General features: G+C 48.6%; 1 protein-coding gene across 6 annotated transcripts in view; it reads right to left on the bottom strand.

The window, feature by feature from the left end:
* The window catches only part of tbc1d22a (TBC1 domain family, member 22a), a 110,607-nt gene that overhangs the window by 35,429 nt on the left and 55,948 nt on the right, over positions 1 to 19,230 (bottom strand). For all 6 annotated transcript variants that reach the window (XM_031583091.2, XM_031583093.2, XM_031583092.2 and 3 more), the window contains 2 exons: positions 14,477 to 14,552; positions 956 to 1,083 (listed from right to left, as the gene is read on the bottom strand). In XM_031583091.2, the coding sequence (XP_031438951.1) occupies positions 956 to 1,083; positions 14,477 to 14,552 (204 nt within the window). The remainder of the gene's footprint in view (positions 1 to 955; positions 1,084 to 14,476; positions 14,553 to 19,230) is intronic.

Below are 19,230 nucleotides of genomic sequence, written 5' to 3'. Positions count from 1 at the left end.
TTAAGAGAAGCATGATTATTAGGCGAGAGAGTTGGGGGGGGGGGGGGGGGGAATGCATTAGGAGATGACACACAGCAGAGAGTTTGGAGGTGTAATTGTAGAGCCGAGCCTGTGGTGGACTCATCCCTCTGGGGGTGACAGGCTGATAAAGAGCCCTGGAGGAGAGGAGAGGAGAGGAGTGTGTGTGTGTGGAGGCAGGTATTTAAGAGACGGGTGTGAAGGGAGAGAGAGGAGCCAGAGGAGGACTGATAAGCACCGGTGGCAGAGGCTCTCGCCCATCCTTAAAAGCCGCGTGGTGAAATCACTTCCAGTCATCATTTACTTACACAAAAAGTGCGTATGGATGTAGCGGTTGGAGGGTTTCAAATGTCAATTTCGTCATTGCCAAACCTCGCCTTTGTAAAGCGCCGTTTCCATGGGAAATATTTTCCTCCTGTTTTGCTAAGTTCTGTTGCTAAGTTCTGCACTCGAGCAGTTAATGGACGGATAATGTACTGAGAACTGTCTTGAGAATCTTTTAATCTGAATCTAATGGCCACATTAGAAAGCTGTCATATCACAGCGTGCATGTCAGAATGTGGTGAAGCTGTTATATATCTATGTGTGTGTGTGTATGTGTGTGTGTATTTGAGCACAGACAGAGAGAGAGGAAGAAAGAAAGAAAGAGAAAGAGAGAGAGAGAAAAAAAAGAGAAAGGGAGAGAGAGAGAGAGAGATAAAAAGAGAAAGAGAGAGAGAGAAAGAGATAAAAAGAGAAAGAGAGAGAGAGAGAGAGAGAGAGAGATAAAAAGAGAAAGGGAGAGAGAGAGGGAGAGAGAGAGATAAAAAGAGAAAGAGAGAGAGAGAGATAAAAAGAGAAAGGGAGAGAGAGAGGGAGAGAGAGAGAGAGAGAGAGAGAGAGATAAAGAGAAAGAGAAACACACACTCACACAGAGAGCTTGGAAGAGTAAGTGTACCTGGTAGGTGTCCCAGAGTCGGATGGTGCAGCGCAGGGGTAGCTCCCTCATCAACAGGTTGTTCATCCAGCGGAAGGCAAACTGCAGGTACTCCACTTCATACTGCCGCAGGTGGATGTGCACCGTGTCTGTAGGAGAGCACAGGGGGGGCCACACCAATCAATAACCACAGCCAGATAAAGATCCACTCCACAAAAGGCCACTTGCACACCCCCCCCCCCCCCACACACACACACACACACACACACCTGCTGACAGGGACAACAGAGCTGCACAATCGGCACATCGCCACACACACTCACGCACTGGCACCACAACCTCAGTCACATCACGGGGCTGTCATTTCACACAATGTAATTACAAAGCTTTCACAGGCCACTTCTATAAAGGCATTGTATTTTTGAGGGGGGGAAAAAAAAAAGAGAAAAGGAATTATTTATAGAGAAGGTCTTAATCAGTGTAGACATGTTGTTGAATGCCTGGCTTTCATCTAATATGTGACACGGATGAATTAATAGCGCTGCCAAGATGCAGCCATCTTCATTTCATTGAAGGGACCCGTGCTGCACACCCATCACACACTTGACATGTTGATCATGAGTCATGACACACACACACACACACACACACACACCAGATGTGTGTATACTCACACATACCAAAGTGTGTACTGAAGCGACACACACACACACACACACACACACACTTAAGTGTCATCCAGTGTGATCCAACAGGAAGACGTCTGCAGATGTGTAGGGCAGATTTTCCACAAGGGTGAGGCTCACACCCGTCTCCACACCTTCACTCTCGCATAGAGACGCATCATCATAAGACTTATTATACGTAAACAACTTATGCTCATTAACAGTGCATAAATCAAATCAGGCTAAATATTTACAGTGGAGCGACGAATTTTCAAAAGAAAAAAAAAGACAGGGAGTGAGCAACACACTAAATAAAAACTGTGAAAATCACCAAAAATATTTCACAGCTCAACTCAACCCGAGCGACGAGACCACCACCACAGTATTCATCAGCCAGGCGGCAGCGGCAGCGGCGGCACTGCCACCATCATTAGGGCCGTGCGGTTCACGTCGGGATGAGCGGGGTGCAGAAAGCAGGGTCTGCAGGGGGGGGGGGGGGGGGGGGGAGGTCAGCTGACATGGCACAGCAGAGGCGCAGAGCCCTGGTAGAGAGGGGTGGGGTGCGGGGTGCGGGGTGCGGGGTGCGGGGTGCGGGGTGCGGGGTGCGGGGTGCGGGAGGACAGGCCAGGGTCAGGGAGCAGCACAAGACAAGTGAGCTGCCCGCCATGTTTCTGCTGACCACGCTACTTCCCACGGACTCCTGCTCTCTCCCCCATCCATCCCATAATTGCATCTGTGCTGACCCTCTTGCTTTTCTCATCAGCGGCCATATCCAGGTCACCGGCCCACGCAGGTCCCATACGGTGCCCATACACTCCAAACAGAGCCTCTTCCTTAACTATACGAACACACTCTCAGAACTTAATGCACTCTAATCTGAGTGGTAAGAACAGCCAAACTGTCCTTTTGTTGACGGCAGGGCGGCTATAGTCACCAATATATGACTAAATAAGTCCTGTTGTATTAGAATAGGCTGCATACCGTAATTTCCTGATTATTTACCACGGTTTGTACATTGATTTTGTAAAAATGTCTCACAGTCGGGTGCGGCCTATAGATTGGGAATGCATTTGATCCACCTGGTAGTTAGTAAGTTAGTCAATATGAAGCTGCACAGGCACCCAGAGGGTTTCTACCTGTCGTTACTTTTGAACTATCCTAGCTATGTCTGGCTTAGGGAGCCATCTTAACAGTTGGCAGGTGCTGGCGTGTGTTAATAGGAAGTCATGTGTGAACAGGATGTGTGAACATCCTACTGTCTATAATGAATATGCACTCATGTTAATATGAAGCTGCACAGACACCCTGAGGGTTTTCTACCTTTTCCTTTTAGCATTTTTAAATATTTGAGAATGTGAACTGGAATGGAACTCCAACGCCATTTAAACCATTTAAGGTAAAAAAAAAAAAAAACAAGTTTCCATAGCTAGCTACTTAGCTAGCATAGCACCTAGGCAACCATGAATCACCATTTACTGCATAGCCTGAAACGATGTTTAATTTCTCAAAATCAGCTCACCAATAAAAGGCAATCTTGGGTTCAAAGTGATCACAAACCACCTGCGGATATTCATACAGACATTAAACAGTCCTGAGAGAAACAATGGGGACATCAATGGAGCAAGGGCTTACTCTGATATCAATGTAGTTAACACAGGGGGAAAAGCCCCCCTTCCGATAATTCAATGGTTTCAAATTCAATTCCCACTGCAAGCGAGTCAGAAGATGATCGTTTATGGTAGTCTACTAGGTCGCCAGAGGATCAATCAACGATTTAACTTAACCCTTGTATGGTATTCATTTTTTTGTTACTCAGAAGGTGTTGTGGGTCTGGAGGACCCGCTCGATTTTTGGGTGTTTAATTCACAATCAAACAATTTTATGGTAAAATACTCAACAGATATTTACTTCATTCCAATTAGAAGCAATATGAACAGCAAATATGGTTAATGTTTGCCCTTTAACTTTGTTATATCACATTTATGAATTTAAGTGCTACCCGTTTTTTTTTTTTTTTTTTACAAAATCAAGAAAATCAATTATAATCAAGATATCAGTGGACAAAATTCAACACATTTACAAATGAAGCAAGGTTTTCCATAACTATCGGATTTTTGTGAGTTTCATTTGAAATCAGGTCAGTTTACATATCACAACATTGGTGGATGGGGCACCAGCACTGTCCTCCCGAATCCTCCTAATAGTAGCTGCAGAGGCTGAGGTTCTTGGAACATGTTGTCTTCTCAGGATTTAAGGTTTCACCAGTGTCTTTCCCAGTTCCTAGAGAAAAAGGCTTATCCTCTGGAGCTTCCCTCTCTTCCACTCCGGGTTCAGTGCCATCCAGGCGTTGTATGCCATGATGTCCAATATGGTAAATAAAATCGCCAGTGGCCAGCATAGGGTCCTCCTTTTACAGCTGTAGGCAGACACCAGCTTGTCTATGTTGTCCACCCCTCCTTTTGTGGCATTATAATCCATGATGATCTCTGGTTTTTGATGCTCCAGGCCAGATATTCTCCCATCCCAGTGCAGTGTACTCTTGAGTATCACATTCTTGCGTTTCTTTGGCACATAGGATACCAGGGACGTGTCAGCCGTGTACACAAACTTGGAAGAGTTGACAGGCCTGTTCTTTGTAGGTAGCAGTTGGGGTGGGAGCTCAGACCTGTTTTTTTTTATCATTCCCACCATGGTCAGCTCCTGTCCCAGCTTGTACAATGTAAAAGAAATTGTAGCATGTGATGTTGTGTCCACTGAGTCCCTGAGCCATGTCCAGGACAACTCTCATTCCTTGATTTTTCTCAGGGCGTCCTCATCAGGTTACCCTATGTAGCCTTGTAAGTTCCAAGCATATGAGGAAGTCGCATCACAGGCAGCCCAGATCATTATACCATATTTTGCAAGTTTAGATGGTGTGTAATGTCTAAAGGGGCAGCGGCCCCTAAATGGCATCAGCGGCAGGGGCAGAAACACAAAACTCTTACTCACACTTACTCACACACTCACTCAAACACACACACACACTTAGCCTACATACACACAAGGCCCACATACACACAAACACACATAAGCGTGTGCGCACACACACAAACACACACACTTACAGCAGGCCCGCGCACACACACACACACACACACACACACACACACACACACACACACACACACACACACACACACACACACACACACACACACACACACACACACACACACACACACACACACACACACACACACACACACACACACACACACACACACACACACACACACAGCAGACCCAGACAGGAGGAGAACAGACTTTAGGTACACAGGACCTACAATTTTCACACTTTTATTTGCCCGGGTCCAGTGGACCCGAACACCCTGTATGTAATATAAATGTGTAGGGGGGGGGGTTACGGTGTGCGGTCAATGAAAATTTGGTCTGATATATGTTCTTCGCAGAGAATGAGCCAAAGCCAATGAGTCTGAAAAAATAATGAATCATATTATTTTTGTTAGGATAAAAAATGAAAACGGGTCCCACAGACCCGAATACCATACAAGGGTTAAACAGTTAGGATCCATTCCCACACCACAACCCAACATAAACACTTAATGAATCACGGTTTTGAGGTGTGTGTGTGTGTGTGTGTGTGTGTGTGCTTGAAATGCCCATCTCTACTTCATACAACCTTCAAATGGCTAGTAGCACTTGTACCACAACTACATTGCATTGAGTTGAACGTGACACAATGATGTAACATTAAATAAACTGCGGTTAATACACTGGTTTGTTTTAATAAATTACATAAAATACTGTAATTTGCTTTATATACAGTACAGTGAATAGTCGAGAAAAAAACTTGGAATTCATAAGGCTCCTGTAATTTGGAGAGGCTTCTGAGAGATCTGAGATTCATGCAATCGACGCTAATATTTGAGGAGCATTTGTTTACACTCTACAAGGCAATGGAGTGGTAAAGCAGCCAGACAAATACAAACCCTTATTCCCCTTCTTTCGCTCCCAAATACCTGTTATCCTCAGTAAGCCTGATGGCTTAAATCAAAGTAAATACCTTGCACTCAAACAAAGTCACTTGAGCCTGACAGATTATGGTTTACGGTGAAGCACAAAGGATGTGCACATGTGTATCAGTGGGGAAGAGAGAGAGAGAGAGAGAGAGAGAGAGAGAGAGAGAGAGAGAGAGAGAGAGAGAGACAGAGACAGTGAGAGTCGGAGACAGTGAGAGAATGAGGAAGAATGATGCGGAGAGTGAGAAGAAGAGAGACAGAGAGACAGGAGGAGAGACAGACTTCCCACTCTGCAGCTCATATTCTAACAGCTGACAGCATCTCTGCTGGTTGTGCTAGCGCTCTGGCAGGTTTCAGAGATGACATTTGTCACCGCCATCTAACAGAACAACTTCCTGAGCTTCATCACAGCACAGTGCTTGTGCATGAGCCGTGACTGCTAACTTTAGCTCTGTGCCTGCACTTAATCTGACTTCTACCCCCCCACCCACCCCCACCCCCTTACCAATCAAAAGCCTTCTGCATGCAAAGCTCTTTCAAATTACCATATTAGCTCCCGTTTTTTACCTTAACAAGTTTATATATATATTTCAGACCTGGAAAATAGGTTTTAATTTTGCCCAAAAACAAATGCATTCCATCACAGGAACGAAATCAATTTCAGACACGCTCCAAAACGAATAGAATAATGGCCTGAAACAAAAAAAAAAAAGGTCTAATGAAAGCCGAGCGGTGTTGGAGGGTAAAAAAAAACAACAAAAAAAAAAAACAAGAATTGTCAAGAACAAGCAGCTGGCTCAGAGGGTTAAGACAGAGCCTGATCCCTGACCAGCGTGGCACAGCCCCGCGCCACCCTGCGCCACCCCTGCACACTCAAACGCAGATTAAAATGTGCATTTATAGTGGAATAAGACTCGCCACGCTGAACATCTCACAAGCAGCTCCGCCCTGCAGAGGCAAGTAGAGTTTAGCTAATGTCAAAGCAGTCAAATTAAACCCAGCAGTCCGCTTTTTTTATTACTCTCTATACAAGCAGCTTGTTCAACCCTTTTTTTTCCCCCCGTCTTAAATTTGAATACTTTCCTTCCCCAGCAGTCGGAATCCGGCCTTAAAATGATTTGCGTGCAAAAGCCATGCCTCGCGCTTTCATTTACATAAATAAATTCACCTTCAGCAATTTGCATGCTGATCAAGCCCCAAATGCATTCACACAGACACACACACACTCACTCACACACTCATGCACACACAGAAACACAGAGATAAGGAGGAGACATTATTGCTGTACAGGGAGACAACACAGAGCAGCGTCGTTCCCTGGCATCGCACAACACTTGCGGGGAGAGCGCCCGACAATGACGCCACTAATTACAGCCAGCGTCCCTGATTGGGCTCTAAGCAGCCTGCGTGTGCAGTGTGTGTGTGTGTGTGTGTGTGTGTGTGGCTCTCTAAGTGAAGAGTATTGAGTGAGGGAGCTAATGAGAGAGTGGGAGGACGAGGAGAGGTGCTGGAGAGTGTGCTCACAGGCGCCGGGGGTCAAACTGTGGCTATGAATCTGCTTAAAACTGGACTAGCTCAGACACACCGGGATTGATGCAATGTATTTCAAATGTAGTCATGACCATGGCAGCACTGGGGTAGGTCATTTGGTTCCAGGTTGATTTGTGGGGGGGGTTCTAGACTTTACTGGGAAAGGACAGGTGAGACTATGACAGGAAACGAGTTGTTAGTTGGGGAGTGAGACCGAGAAATTACCTCGGCTTGATTCGAACCTGGATCCTCGTGGGCACCTAGACCATATGTGGCAAGGATGTCTAACATGTGGCTAACCGGATGTCACGAGCATTTACACAATAGTTCCCCGCCAGCCATCACTTTTAATCCGGGTCAATGACCATTAGCAACATGAGGGATGGAAAGGGATCCCTATGGAACATTTCTAGACCACAGCAAACACAGCCAGCGAGCAGTGAAGAGGAGGCGCCTTCATTCAGAGGCTCTCTCTATGGGGTGTGCTACCTTGGCTGGAAGTACACAGTGAAACAGTGCAGGTTCACAGCGGGCAATGAAAGACCTGACAGAATCCTCCCCATCATAAAACCTAACAGCCATTTGACAGTAAAGAACAGCTCATGCCAATGGCCCCCACTGCTAAACTCAATAATATGAAACTATGTGAGCTGTGCGCCTTGTCACGGGAGTACAGCCAACGGTCATCATCGCTTCCAGTGGTCAGTTACCCAACCCATATAGAGAAACAATTGCTCCTATAACTCCTATAAGGTCAGCAGTGCGCTAGGGACAGCAGCATGTTTTTCCCCCATGAGGCAAGTCCTCCCACTGAAGGTGACACGGGGGTTCTCCGCTCCTGGTTTATCCTCCGCCCGCCTTAGAGCATTACATTTTAATCGTGAGCATGCTCTCGTTTCCGAGCCTGGCTCAGTTTAAAGGCTCTAAAAATATGACTGTGTCCAGCGCAGACCGATGAATCTGGCAGCCGTTCGGGAGCAGACAGCGCTGCCATCGATCACGGGCCTCGCCCATACGGGGGCGCTGCCCACGCCACTGCCCTCTCGCCAGCCCCCCCTCATGCCTCAGCCCCTGGCCGGAGAGAGTCTGGGCAGAAGGGTGCCAGTCAGGCATGAAGAGCAGGCCCCGGGGAGCTGAGAGTTCACACGATGACATGAGAAATGCTCCTACTACCGTTTCCCCTCCTGAGCAGAGATCTACGGGGAGAAATATCTAAGAGGAGAAAAATCAAGAAGGCAACAGAATCAATCACCGAGACTGCTGATTTCATCCCCTCCTCCTCCTCGTGAGAGGGGGAAAAAGAAATGAGCAGATGCAGAGGAAGGAGGAAGGGAGTTGGGAGGACTGAGAGTGTGCTGCAGGGAGAGAGGGAGGGGGGTGGCACCTCTGCCTGAAACGCCATCACACCAGCACGAATGAAAGAGGGACATATTCACACTGCCACTGAAGCAGAAAGGTGTTCATTACCATCCACACTCCTGCTGGGCCCAGAGTACACGCACAGGCACAGGCATCGCATCGCATCGCATCGCACACACACACACACACAAGTGCTGTACCTACCAGCTTCCTACATACTCAAGGTGTGAGTGAGGGGGGGTAGAGACATGGAGAAAGAAAGTGAGAGAAAGAGATGGAGAAAATAGATTGAGAATGGCGAAAAATCTGAAAAGAGGCAAGAGTAGAGTGAGCAAAAGAGGAAGAGAGAAAGAGAAAGAGAGAGCGAGACAGAGAGAGAGAGACAGAGAGAGCGAGACTGAGCACAGCCAGTGTTCTGCCCACACACACACACACACACCACCCAGGATCACTGCAACATAGAGAGAGATATGTGCTGCTTGATGTGAACAACCCATGACAACGGCAGCAGCGACCTGCAGCCAGGCGCCCACCATCGCCGCATGCTGCCACGCAACCATAAACAGCCAAACGGCAGAAAATAGCGCCCACCTAGGGGCCCGGAGCCCACCGCTAAGCGGCTTCACGGCAAACACTTCTCAGAAGGCCCCCCTCACGGCGCCGTGGCTTCTAAGAAAAATACCTTTACAGATTCAGAGAGCGCCGCGCCGCACCCCGCCGCGTGAGCTGACTGAACGCGGTCCCCAGACCCCGGGGTGAATTATTCAGACGGCAGACCACACTGCCCTCACCTCGGTGTGGGCCTGCTGCTGAGAAGAATGGCTGTTCCAGGAACTGGAGAAAAAAAAAAAAAGCATCTCCCAGGTGTCACCAAGGACTTCAACACAAGTGCATTCTGGGCTGCTGGGGGGAGACGTGGACACGGCGTGCACACAGAATGTGACTGCTGCTGAAGCCAGTGGCAGGAGGGAGGACCTGGGGTTGCAAAGCGACGGCCAACGAGTCGTGACTCAGACCTCATTCAGCCCCTCTTTCTGTGTGCTTGTGTAAGCTGTCCGCCGGTGACCCTCAAGTCAGCCCAAATGATTCCAGACATTCTCCATCTCCGCATCAGCGTGTGCCCACGAGCCCGCTGCACCGCACACGGGCTCTTTGAATGCATAATTCAGCACGCAGCTATGCATCACCAGCCTACACACACAAACACACACACACGCAAAAACACCTTCATGACTACTCAATGCCAACGCCAGACCTGCCACGCAATAAGAGCTACAAAGGAAAAAAAGGGAACATAAAAGGCAAAAGCAGCATTATATATTATACATGGGAATATAAAATATGGATTACAACATGTTTTGTCTCCTGGGAGTCACAGCAGACTTGGAGGATGATTCAATGTGTGTACCCGCTCACTGGCAGACTCGCTCACTGGCACACTCAATGTAGTAGTGCCCCTCAGATACACATGTACAGACGGAGATGCAGAGACATGGCGCAGGTCACTGAAACATGAGGCTCTTCCTGCATTCGTAAGTGCGTGTCCTAAAGCCCAGCACTCAGCCTGGTACAATACAATACAATACACCCAGACAGGTTTCAAGCTATCGGAGCTCTTGTTCAGCAAGGTTGAGTTACATACCAAGACCAAAGCTTCACTGTGGCATTTCATTGGAATTGCAAGTTGAAATTGGCTCAATATTAAACGACCTTGAAACGTTAACAGTTTGTCAAGGCTGATGGGGTAATGGCTGCTCCTGGGCAATGAGAGGTTAATTCTAAGCATCAGAGGCTAAGATTACATTGAGAAAAATGACAGGGCTGGAGTTGAAGGGGCGTGTGTGAGGGTGGGGGTGCATGCTGTAGTTACTGCTCGCCCGTGGAGATTAACTCAGCATAAAGACTATTGCGCTGGAAACGCATGGCTGTGCTTCTGATAACACTGGGGGGAGTTTCCAAGGTCAACTGGTCCAAGAATCACTCGGAAAAAAAAAAAAACAAGCAGCTCCTCTTGGCTCAACACCAGCCTCACACACACACACACACACACACACACACACACACACACACACACACACACACACACACACACACACACACACACACACACACACACACACACACACACACACACACACACACACACACACACACAGACAGACAGACAGACAGACAGACAGAACATCGCTCATTTTCTTCAGGTTCAGGTCCCTTTGGGGGAGAGCTCTTGGGCACATGTTGTTCTCAACCCAAGTGATAGCCCGGGCAATCCACAGCTGTGCGTATGTGAATGTATGGTGTCACTGTCAGCACACTGTCTGCCATGTGGACGGGAGGATGAAAGAGGTAGGGAGGGGAGGAGGGGGAGGGGGAGGAGGGGGAGTGGGAGTGAGCGCAGAGGACAGAGGGAGGGGGTCCGCGGGCCCTCTGTTGCATCCTCTGCCCGCTCCAGAGTGCTGACATGTGGCAGGGCCGCGCCCGTCCGCTCGCTCGCCCGCTGCTGAGGCTGTCATGTCGCCGGAGCCGGGCGGGAGAGGGGGGCGAGGGGGCCGGGGCGCACAGACGCCGGCCTGTCACCTGACAGAGGGGAGCCATATGGCGCCGGATGCTGAGGGCCACGCAGGGCCATGTTTAAACATCAGGGGCCTCGCTCCGCCAACGCTGATTACACGCCCGCCCAATGCCCCAGATCATCAGGCCTGTGCGCGCATGGCTGAGAGGGGAGGACGAGAGGGAGAGAGAGAGAGAGACAGAGAGAGAGAGAGAGAGAGAGAGAGAAAACACAGACGAGAGCAGAATGGCCAGTAAGCCACTGCTTCTGCTGCTGCGGCGGTCGGCGGCCCTGAGGTTGGAGACTTGAGCAAAGTCGCGCTGATTGATTTACACCCGCGCCTCGATTACGGCCCCGCGAAACGAGATGTAAAACAGCGCCGCTGCGCCCAGACCCAGCTCTCGGCTGATTAAAGCTGACATTGGGCGCTGTTACAATGGGCCAATTGGAAAATAATAGCGGAGTAATCCAGAGCCCCGAGTCCTGGCGAAGCGAAGTCTCTGTGGCCAAGAGCGCCACTCAAGTGTACACAAGGCTCTTACTGCAGTGTTTCTAGAGCATGTTTAGAGAGGGGGTGGAGGGGGTGGGGTGGGTCTTATTTGGGCTGAAGGGAACAAAGCACTGAGCCAGATGGGGAAACACAGAACAGAAGGGGCGATGAGAAGGGAGAGCAAAGAGGAGGTGGAGAAAGAGAGAGAAAGAGAAAAAAAAGAAACAGACTGAGATGAGAGAGAGAGAGAGAGAGAAAGAGCAGAGTTAGAGAGAGGAGAGAGAGAGAGAGCAGAGTTAGAGAGAGAGAGAGAGAGAGAGAGGGAGGGAGAGAGAGAGAGAGAGCAGAGTTAGAGAGAGAAGAGAGAGGAGAGAGAGTAGAGTTAGAGAGAGTAGTGGTTTTGCAGCTGTGTGATTAGATATCATTTTGACCAAGCTCCATTGACTCCTGCAGACGGCCTGGAGGCTCGACTTGGGTCTGCCCTCCTTCAGCTCCGCAGGAGAGGGGAGTAGTGAACAAACAACACAACACTCTTTCCTCCATCACTCCTGTGCCCTCATACAAACACACACGCACAGAGAACTGCCCTGTGGGTATGAAAGTAACAGAACAACAGCAGAAAAACTTGTCACTTGTGGTTAGATGATATTTACTTTGCTGAAATTGACAAGGCCCATGCCAAGGTCAACCAGAGCAAGTGTTGATAAAGGAGACTGAGACTGAGACTGGACCTGAGACTGGATCTGACACTGAGACTGAGACTGAGACTGAGACTGAGACTGAGACTGAGACTGAGACTGAGACTGAGACTGGATCTGACACTGGATCTGACACTGGATCTGACACTGGATCTGACACTGGATCTGACACTGGATCTGACACTGGATCTGAGACTGGATCTGAGACTGGATCTGAGACTGAGACTGATACTGAGACTGAGACTGAGACTGAGACTGGACCTGAGACTGAGACTGATACTGAGACTGAGACTGGATCTGAGACTGAGACTGATACTGAGACTGAGACTGATACTGAGACTGGACCTGACACTGAGACTGAGATCTGGACCTGAGATCTGGGGGATTCAAATGTGGGTGGAGGAAAACTGGGCTTTTGCTTTGATGACATAAAGGTTGAAACGTAGCCAACACAGAACACCTAACCATGGTTGCCATGTCGACCCTTCCAGCAGTAAAGATGGAACACATAAAAGAAACCTCACACAGCATTTTATAAATCACACAGAAATTCTCACACACACACACACACACACACACACACACACACACACACACACACACACACACACACACACACACACACACACACACACAAACACACACACACACACACCCACACAGATAGAGAGAGAGAGAGAGAGAGAGAGAGACACCAAACACACTCCACCTCACACACACACACACACAGGACACGCACAAAGAGAGCACACAGGCAACAGAGAAAAGATTCCGTCCGACTCTCAATCATTCATGCAACAGGAGAGACGTGCTGCCGTGTAACAGAGAAAAAGGATGAGCCCTTTGAAACGTCGACGTCTCAGATATCAATTGTTCTCTTTCATTGGGGCTGCCTTGCTCCCAAATCCCAAAGGAGTGCATAATGCCGCGCACTATCAGCGTTCCCATTAGAGAGATCCACGGGAAGAGTGACATGAGTGGGGCTCGGGGAAGCCTGACAAAGTGAAGGTCACTCAAGAACAAGCCCAAACATAAAGCCCTCGCTGATAAGGCGTGTTCAAGAGGGCGTGCCAGCCTTGCCAGAGTGTGATGAGAAGGGAAAGACAAAAGCCTCATGATGAGTGGATCAAAGGAGCTTCGCACGATCAATCAGGAGGGAGTGCCGAGTCTTTTCCGGACAGTTCTAACTTTGTAAACCAGTTCGTAGTTGTGAAACATAGAGCGTCTTTGACTTGGACAAGGTTGAGCAAAGGTTGAGGGGGAGTTTGTGGAAGCTTTGAATTCAACTACAATACATGCTAGAGGCAGAGAGAGAGAGAGAGAGAGAGAGAGAGAGAGAACGAGAGGTGTGCATATGAATTATTTAAAGCACAGATAAGTCATAAAAGCTCCTACTGATGAGAGTGACTGCATCTCTAAAGGATGCCGACTTAGCATAAGACTTTCGGCTTACTCCAATGCATCGATAATCTCTCACTTTGCCTGTCTTTTTTTTTTAACAGATGCATACCAGCAAAGGAAATATGATAAAATATGATACAAATCTGTCTGCTGCCAAAACAGCTCAACCGAATCCATTACCTAAAAGTATCCAGAGACGAGGACTGAGACTGGGCTCCGATAGAAAGCCAAACAACATCACAGCAAATACCCCAAACACAGGGGAGCAGAGCGAGGGGCAAACCAACGGCCATCTCCTCTGCCTCCTCTCCCCCTGAAATTAAAGCAATCATTGAGCTTAATGCGGGCTGAGGAGAGGCAGGCCTGGCGCGGGGACCGGCTCTGTCTGAGAGAAATGGCCATTGAATTCTGATTACGCCACCCTAATAGAAAGTAATGAGGGGGTCTCATGCTCCGGTGGCTCTCGCTCTCGCTCTCGCTCTCCCTGGCGGACGGCAGAGCAGGCAGCAAAAGGCCAAGCTGCTGCTGGGCTGATTAGGGATGACACGCGGGCTGGGGGGGGGGTGGGGGGTGGGGGGCGGGGGGTGAGGGGGGGGGGGGTGAGGGGGTGGTGGGGGTGGGGGGGACGGGGGGGTGAGGGACGGGGGGGTGAGGGGGTGGAGGTGATGGGGGGAAAAGGAGCATGCTGCTGCTGCTGCTGCTGCTGCTGCTGTTTCTGCAGTTCCCCTACTGCTGGGCCAGAACACACTGCCCCCCCCCCCCCCCCCCCCCCCCCCCCCCCCCCCCCCCCCGACAGAACCCCACAGAGCACATGGGCACAGATACTCACCATCGATCCGACTGACCAGCTCCTCCAGCGCCTTCACTTTCCTCTGGATTCCTGGCTGCGCAAATGTGTAGTTGTCCTTGAGAGAGAGAGAGAGAGAGAGAGGGAGAGGGAGAGAGAGAGAGAGAGAGAGAGAGAGAGAGGGAGAGGGAGAGAGAGAGAAGAATCAGACGCAGAGCTCCCCCACTTGGCTTCCACCAAGGCTTCAAATGATCTGTGTAGATTTCGACTAATAAGAGTGTGGGCATTTTAAGAGGTCCGGCGTGTTGGCTTAGAGAATATTGAGCAGTCAATCGTGGCAGCAGCCTTAAGAGGACAGACCTCGGCAGACTGCTGCCTGGTAATGCATTTATTACGTCATCATTAAAGGCCATTGATCAAATATGGCTGCATCCATTAGCAAATGTTTAGAGGACGCAGGCGGACTCAATGTATTGACAAACATGAAATGCTATGCAGGGCTAGTTTCTGTGCAGGAATACATATTTACAACTGTACAACACAATTAGACATTCAGGTACACACACGTGTACACACACGTGTACACACACACACACACACACACACGTACACACACGTACACACACGTACACACACGTACACACACGTACACACACGTACACACACGTACACACACGTACACACACGTACACACACGTACACACACGTACACACACACTGAAGGCAGTGGTGTGTTCTCTGTTGCCGCTCGCGTGCCGGGAATAGCAATCCTGGTAATTAAGTGATAATATTCATCATGGTCCTCTCTAACCCACAGTGTGGCTTAATTACCACATTCATTTCCTGCGTGCCTTATCGGCCCCCTGACCGCACAGGCACTTAGGGCCCTCCCATTCCCACTGGGACGCCGGGGCTGCGGGAGCTCAGATCTGGGGGCCCCACAGTGACTGCAGGATGATGTCAACAGACTCCTGTTACGGTGAGTCCCACGCCGGCTCTGAATGTTGAAATACCATTACTGCCACGGTAACAAGTCCTTTTGATGACAAAAAGAGGCCTTCTTCACCTTATTGATGACTATCTATGACCAATCTGAAGGAAAATAAACTGTTTGAAAGAAGAAGACATCATCTCCAAAAATTTACATTTTTACATTTAGTCATTTAGCAGACGCTTTTGTCCAAAGCGACGTACAAGGGAGAGAATAGTCAAGCTACGAGCAATAGAACCTGGTGTAACAATAAATAAACACTACTTTACATAAGAAATATAACAAAATGAAATAAAAAGAAAAAAAGAAGTGCAGAAATGTAACTGCTGTAATCGCAAGTTACGCACTAGTCGAAGTGCCAGTTAGGACGGGAATCACACACACTGACTATGACCAACTGATTGTCCAACTCTCTCCACAACGTGCCCTGAGCACAGATACATATGTGAAGCACTGATGAGACACAGATGATAACAGACGAAGGTTGACAGAACACCCGTAAGAACTTCATGAACCGTTTTCCAAAGATTCTTTATCTGACTGGCACTGATATTGTCATGGTGGAATCACTGGGGTTCTAGTTCTCCTCATACATTGTATTGGTGGAATCACTGGGGTTCTAGTTCTCCTCATACATTGTATTGGTGGAATCACTGGGGTTCTAGTTCTCCTCATACATTGTATTGGTGGAATCACTGGGGTTCTAGTTCTCCTCATACATTGTATTGGTGGAATCACTGGGGTTCTAGTTCTCCTCATACATTGTATTGGTGGAATCACTGGGGTTCTAGTTCTCCTCATACATTGTATTGGTGGAATGCAGATCGCAGAACAGAACTGCCAATGCCATTAAAGTATGGTGAGAGTGACATACATTCCTCAGGCTAGTGGCCATGACTAAAATGGTCGAAAACATCCATTTATGACGACACACATGTGAAGACAGCTGTGAGGGAATGTGGTCTGAGTGTGGATAGGAACAACAGGAGCATTCCAGTCCATTTGAAACATTCCAAAGCAATCTGGCTGCTAATGGTAATTCATGACAAACTACAAAATAGCCCACAATCAACCTTAGTGCTAAAGTCATAGGCTATGTGTAAAGCGGCAGTGAACTGCAGCATGCATTTAAACGGTTGCTGTTCTTAATGTTGTTCTCCTTACCGTTCTCAACACAAAGCAAACACTATGGAATGCATTAGTCTATATATTGATATAATTATAATTATAATTATTTTTTGAATTAGGAGGTTGAAAGAAGAATATTATAGAAAATAGAGGTTAAAGTAGTCACAGCGCAATCTGGAGAGCATTCATAAATAACGTTAGGACAATGATGAAAGTAATAGTGTCCATCACCCCGACACTGAACTGGACGCACTGAAGTTGGTTAAACAAGGAGCTGTGGCATATTCATCATCATTGTTTCCACTTAATACATCCGCGAGAAGCTTCATTCGTCATTATTGAGCTAATCGCTCTGACGCAGCACAGCACAGCACAGCACAGCACAGCACAGCACAGCACAGCACAGCACAGCACAGCACAGCACAGCACAGCACAGCACAGCACAGCACAGCATTCTCTTGAACAGGGCTGGGAAACTAGGGCTCCGTGGTTTAGGCTGATGGATCACAGGGGCAACCTGTCTTTAAAAAGCCATCAAAAGAGGATATTGATAAACAGTAGTTGCAGGACGGACATCATTCAGGGCAATTAGACAAGGCCACGGTGTGGGCAGGCTGATATCCCCTGCTGATAGCACGTATAGTCCAACACAGAGACATGAGGAGTATTTTAAAAGACGTGCTTCAGCGGAGTGTGTGTGTATATATGTGTCGAGCTTGTGGTGCACACACACACACACTTAATTTTTTGAGGGTGAGCAGCTGTAACACATGGTCACATTTTGAGCCGATGGGGCTCGCCATTAAAGAAAGCTGTCATTAAGATTCCCCATTTATGAAGGGAAAATGGCTACTTAAATCGACAAATCTGCCCATGACAGCTTAAGCGACACTAATGTGGACACCACACAGAAGAATGACAGGGCCGGGAGACTTAATGGGGACACCTTCAGGATTGCTGCCTGTGGTTGTGTCCATTTCCCACAAATGAGATTGATAACAGCAGCTTGTAAACTGACAGAGGGTCCAAACTATGCCGCGGTCATCAGGATTATGTCCGTTTAAGACCAAAATCGGTGGCCCCATCATGGCCTTTTGGGCAGCGTGTGGAAATAATTCATACTCTGATTAACTTAAGTGACATGATAACTTCCCTTCCAATTATACTATATGTTCGGTCTTTTCCAGCACGGCTCTTGTCTGAATGTTGCCCGGGGGAAGGCGTTATATTGGGGTATTGTATTACAACTCAGACCAACTGAGATCGACGCTCAGAGCTGTTGTTTAAAGTTCTGTCTACATAGCCACAAGGGCAGGCAGAGTATGTGTGCGTGCGCGTGTGTGCGTGTGCGTGTGCGTGTGCGCGTGCGCGTGCGCGTGCGCGTGCGCGTTTGTGTGTGTGTGTGTGTGTGTGTGTGTGTGTGTGTGTGTGTGTGTGTGTGTGTGTGTGTGTGTGTGTGTGTGTGTGTGTGTGTGTGTGTGTGTGTGTGTGTGTGTGTGTGTGTGTGTGTGCGTGCGTGCGTGCGTGTGTGCGTGCGCGTGTGTGTGTGTGTGCGTGCGTGTGTGTCTTTGTGCTTCTAGTGAGATGAGGCTTTGGAGAGCGGATGCTTTAATGTGACGAGGGAACAGCTGAGACAACTAATGCCCAATGAGGACAGGAAGGGAGGAGGGAGAGAGGGAGGGAGACAGAATGAGACAGAAGGATAGAAAGTCATTAACCGGCAAACAATTTGAGCTGTCCTTCAGGCTCAGCTGTGCTGCCCGTGGCTCTGACCGTGCGCTGGCCGTCAACGCAGGACTCGCTGGATGCACACCATTACCACATAACCCCTCTTCCCCGCTCTCTCCTACTTGACCTCCGGAAAGCCGAAGAAGGAGGGAGAGAGAGTCACCAGAGTCCATCTCACGCCTATAAAATAATAATCACCAGTGAAGAGAACTAAGCCACACTGGGTATATGAGCCTGGGCTGGCTGCCGAGGAGTAACTGGATCAGCTTGGTGTTTTAATAATGAGTCCTATCGCTCCCATCCTGGGAGGTCACTTCAGGGCCCCAACACACATAAGCTCAAGAGCGAAACCACTTCCCAGAGTTCCTCTGAGGATGGTTCCAGCCAGACTGCCTTAAGAACGCCGCGACCTGGGGGGTGCTACCTCCTGCGTGCCATGGATAAGTCACACACCTAGGGGTCATCTATTCAGACCCAAACTAGGGACCCCGCCACGCTTCTCCCTCACCGGGCCCAAACCTAATTACCGGTTAAGAGGGAGAACAGGTCAGTCTTAAGCATGCATTAAGCCAGCCCAGAGGCCCCAGTAATTACATCTGCATTATTAAAGTGCCTGTGCTTTAATGAAGTGCTGCTGCTGCTCCCACCACTGAACTCTCAAGTCGTAAACAAACTGCGTGGCAAAACTGAAGTTTCCTAGGAAACCGGTCCTTCTCATTATCCCTGGATCTCTTTTGACAGGGAACCTGAGAACTCCCCTAAAATTGCCTAAGTTCTCCAAAACTGTGTTTTGTCCATTCACTTTAAAATATGACTTAAATATTCAGTCGATTGTAGGATGGTGACTACTACTAGGAGAACAGGATGGGGTACTGAAAGAACCTGTTCACGAACATACAGAATGAATGAATGAATGAATGAATGAATGAATGAATGGCGAGAACCATCA

The sequence above is a fragment of the Clupea harengus genome, chromosome 16, assembly GCF_900700415.2.
Source record: "Clupea harengus chromosome 16, Ch_v2.0.2, whole genome shotgun sequence".
Taxonomy (NCBI): domain Eukaryota; kingdom Metazoa; phylum Chordata; class Actinopteri; order Clupeiformes; family Clupeidae; genus Clupea; species Clupea harengus.
This window is presented reverse-complemented; position numbering and strand designations above follow the sequence as displayed.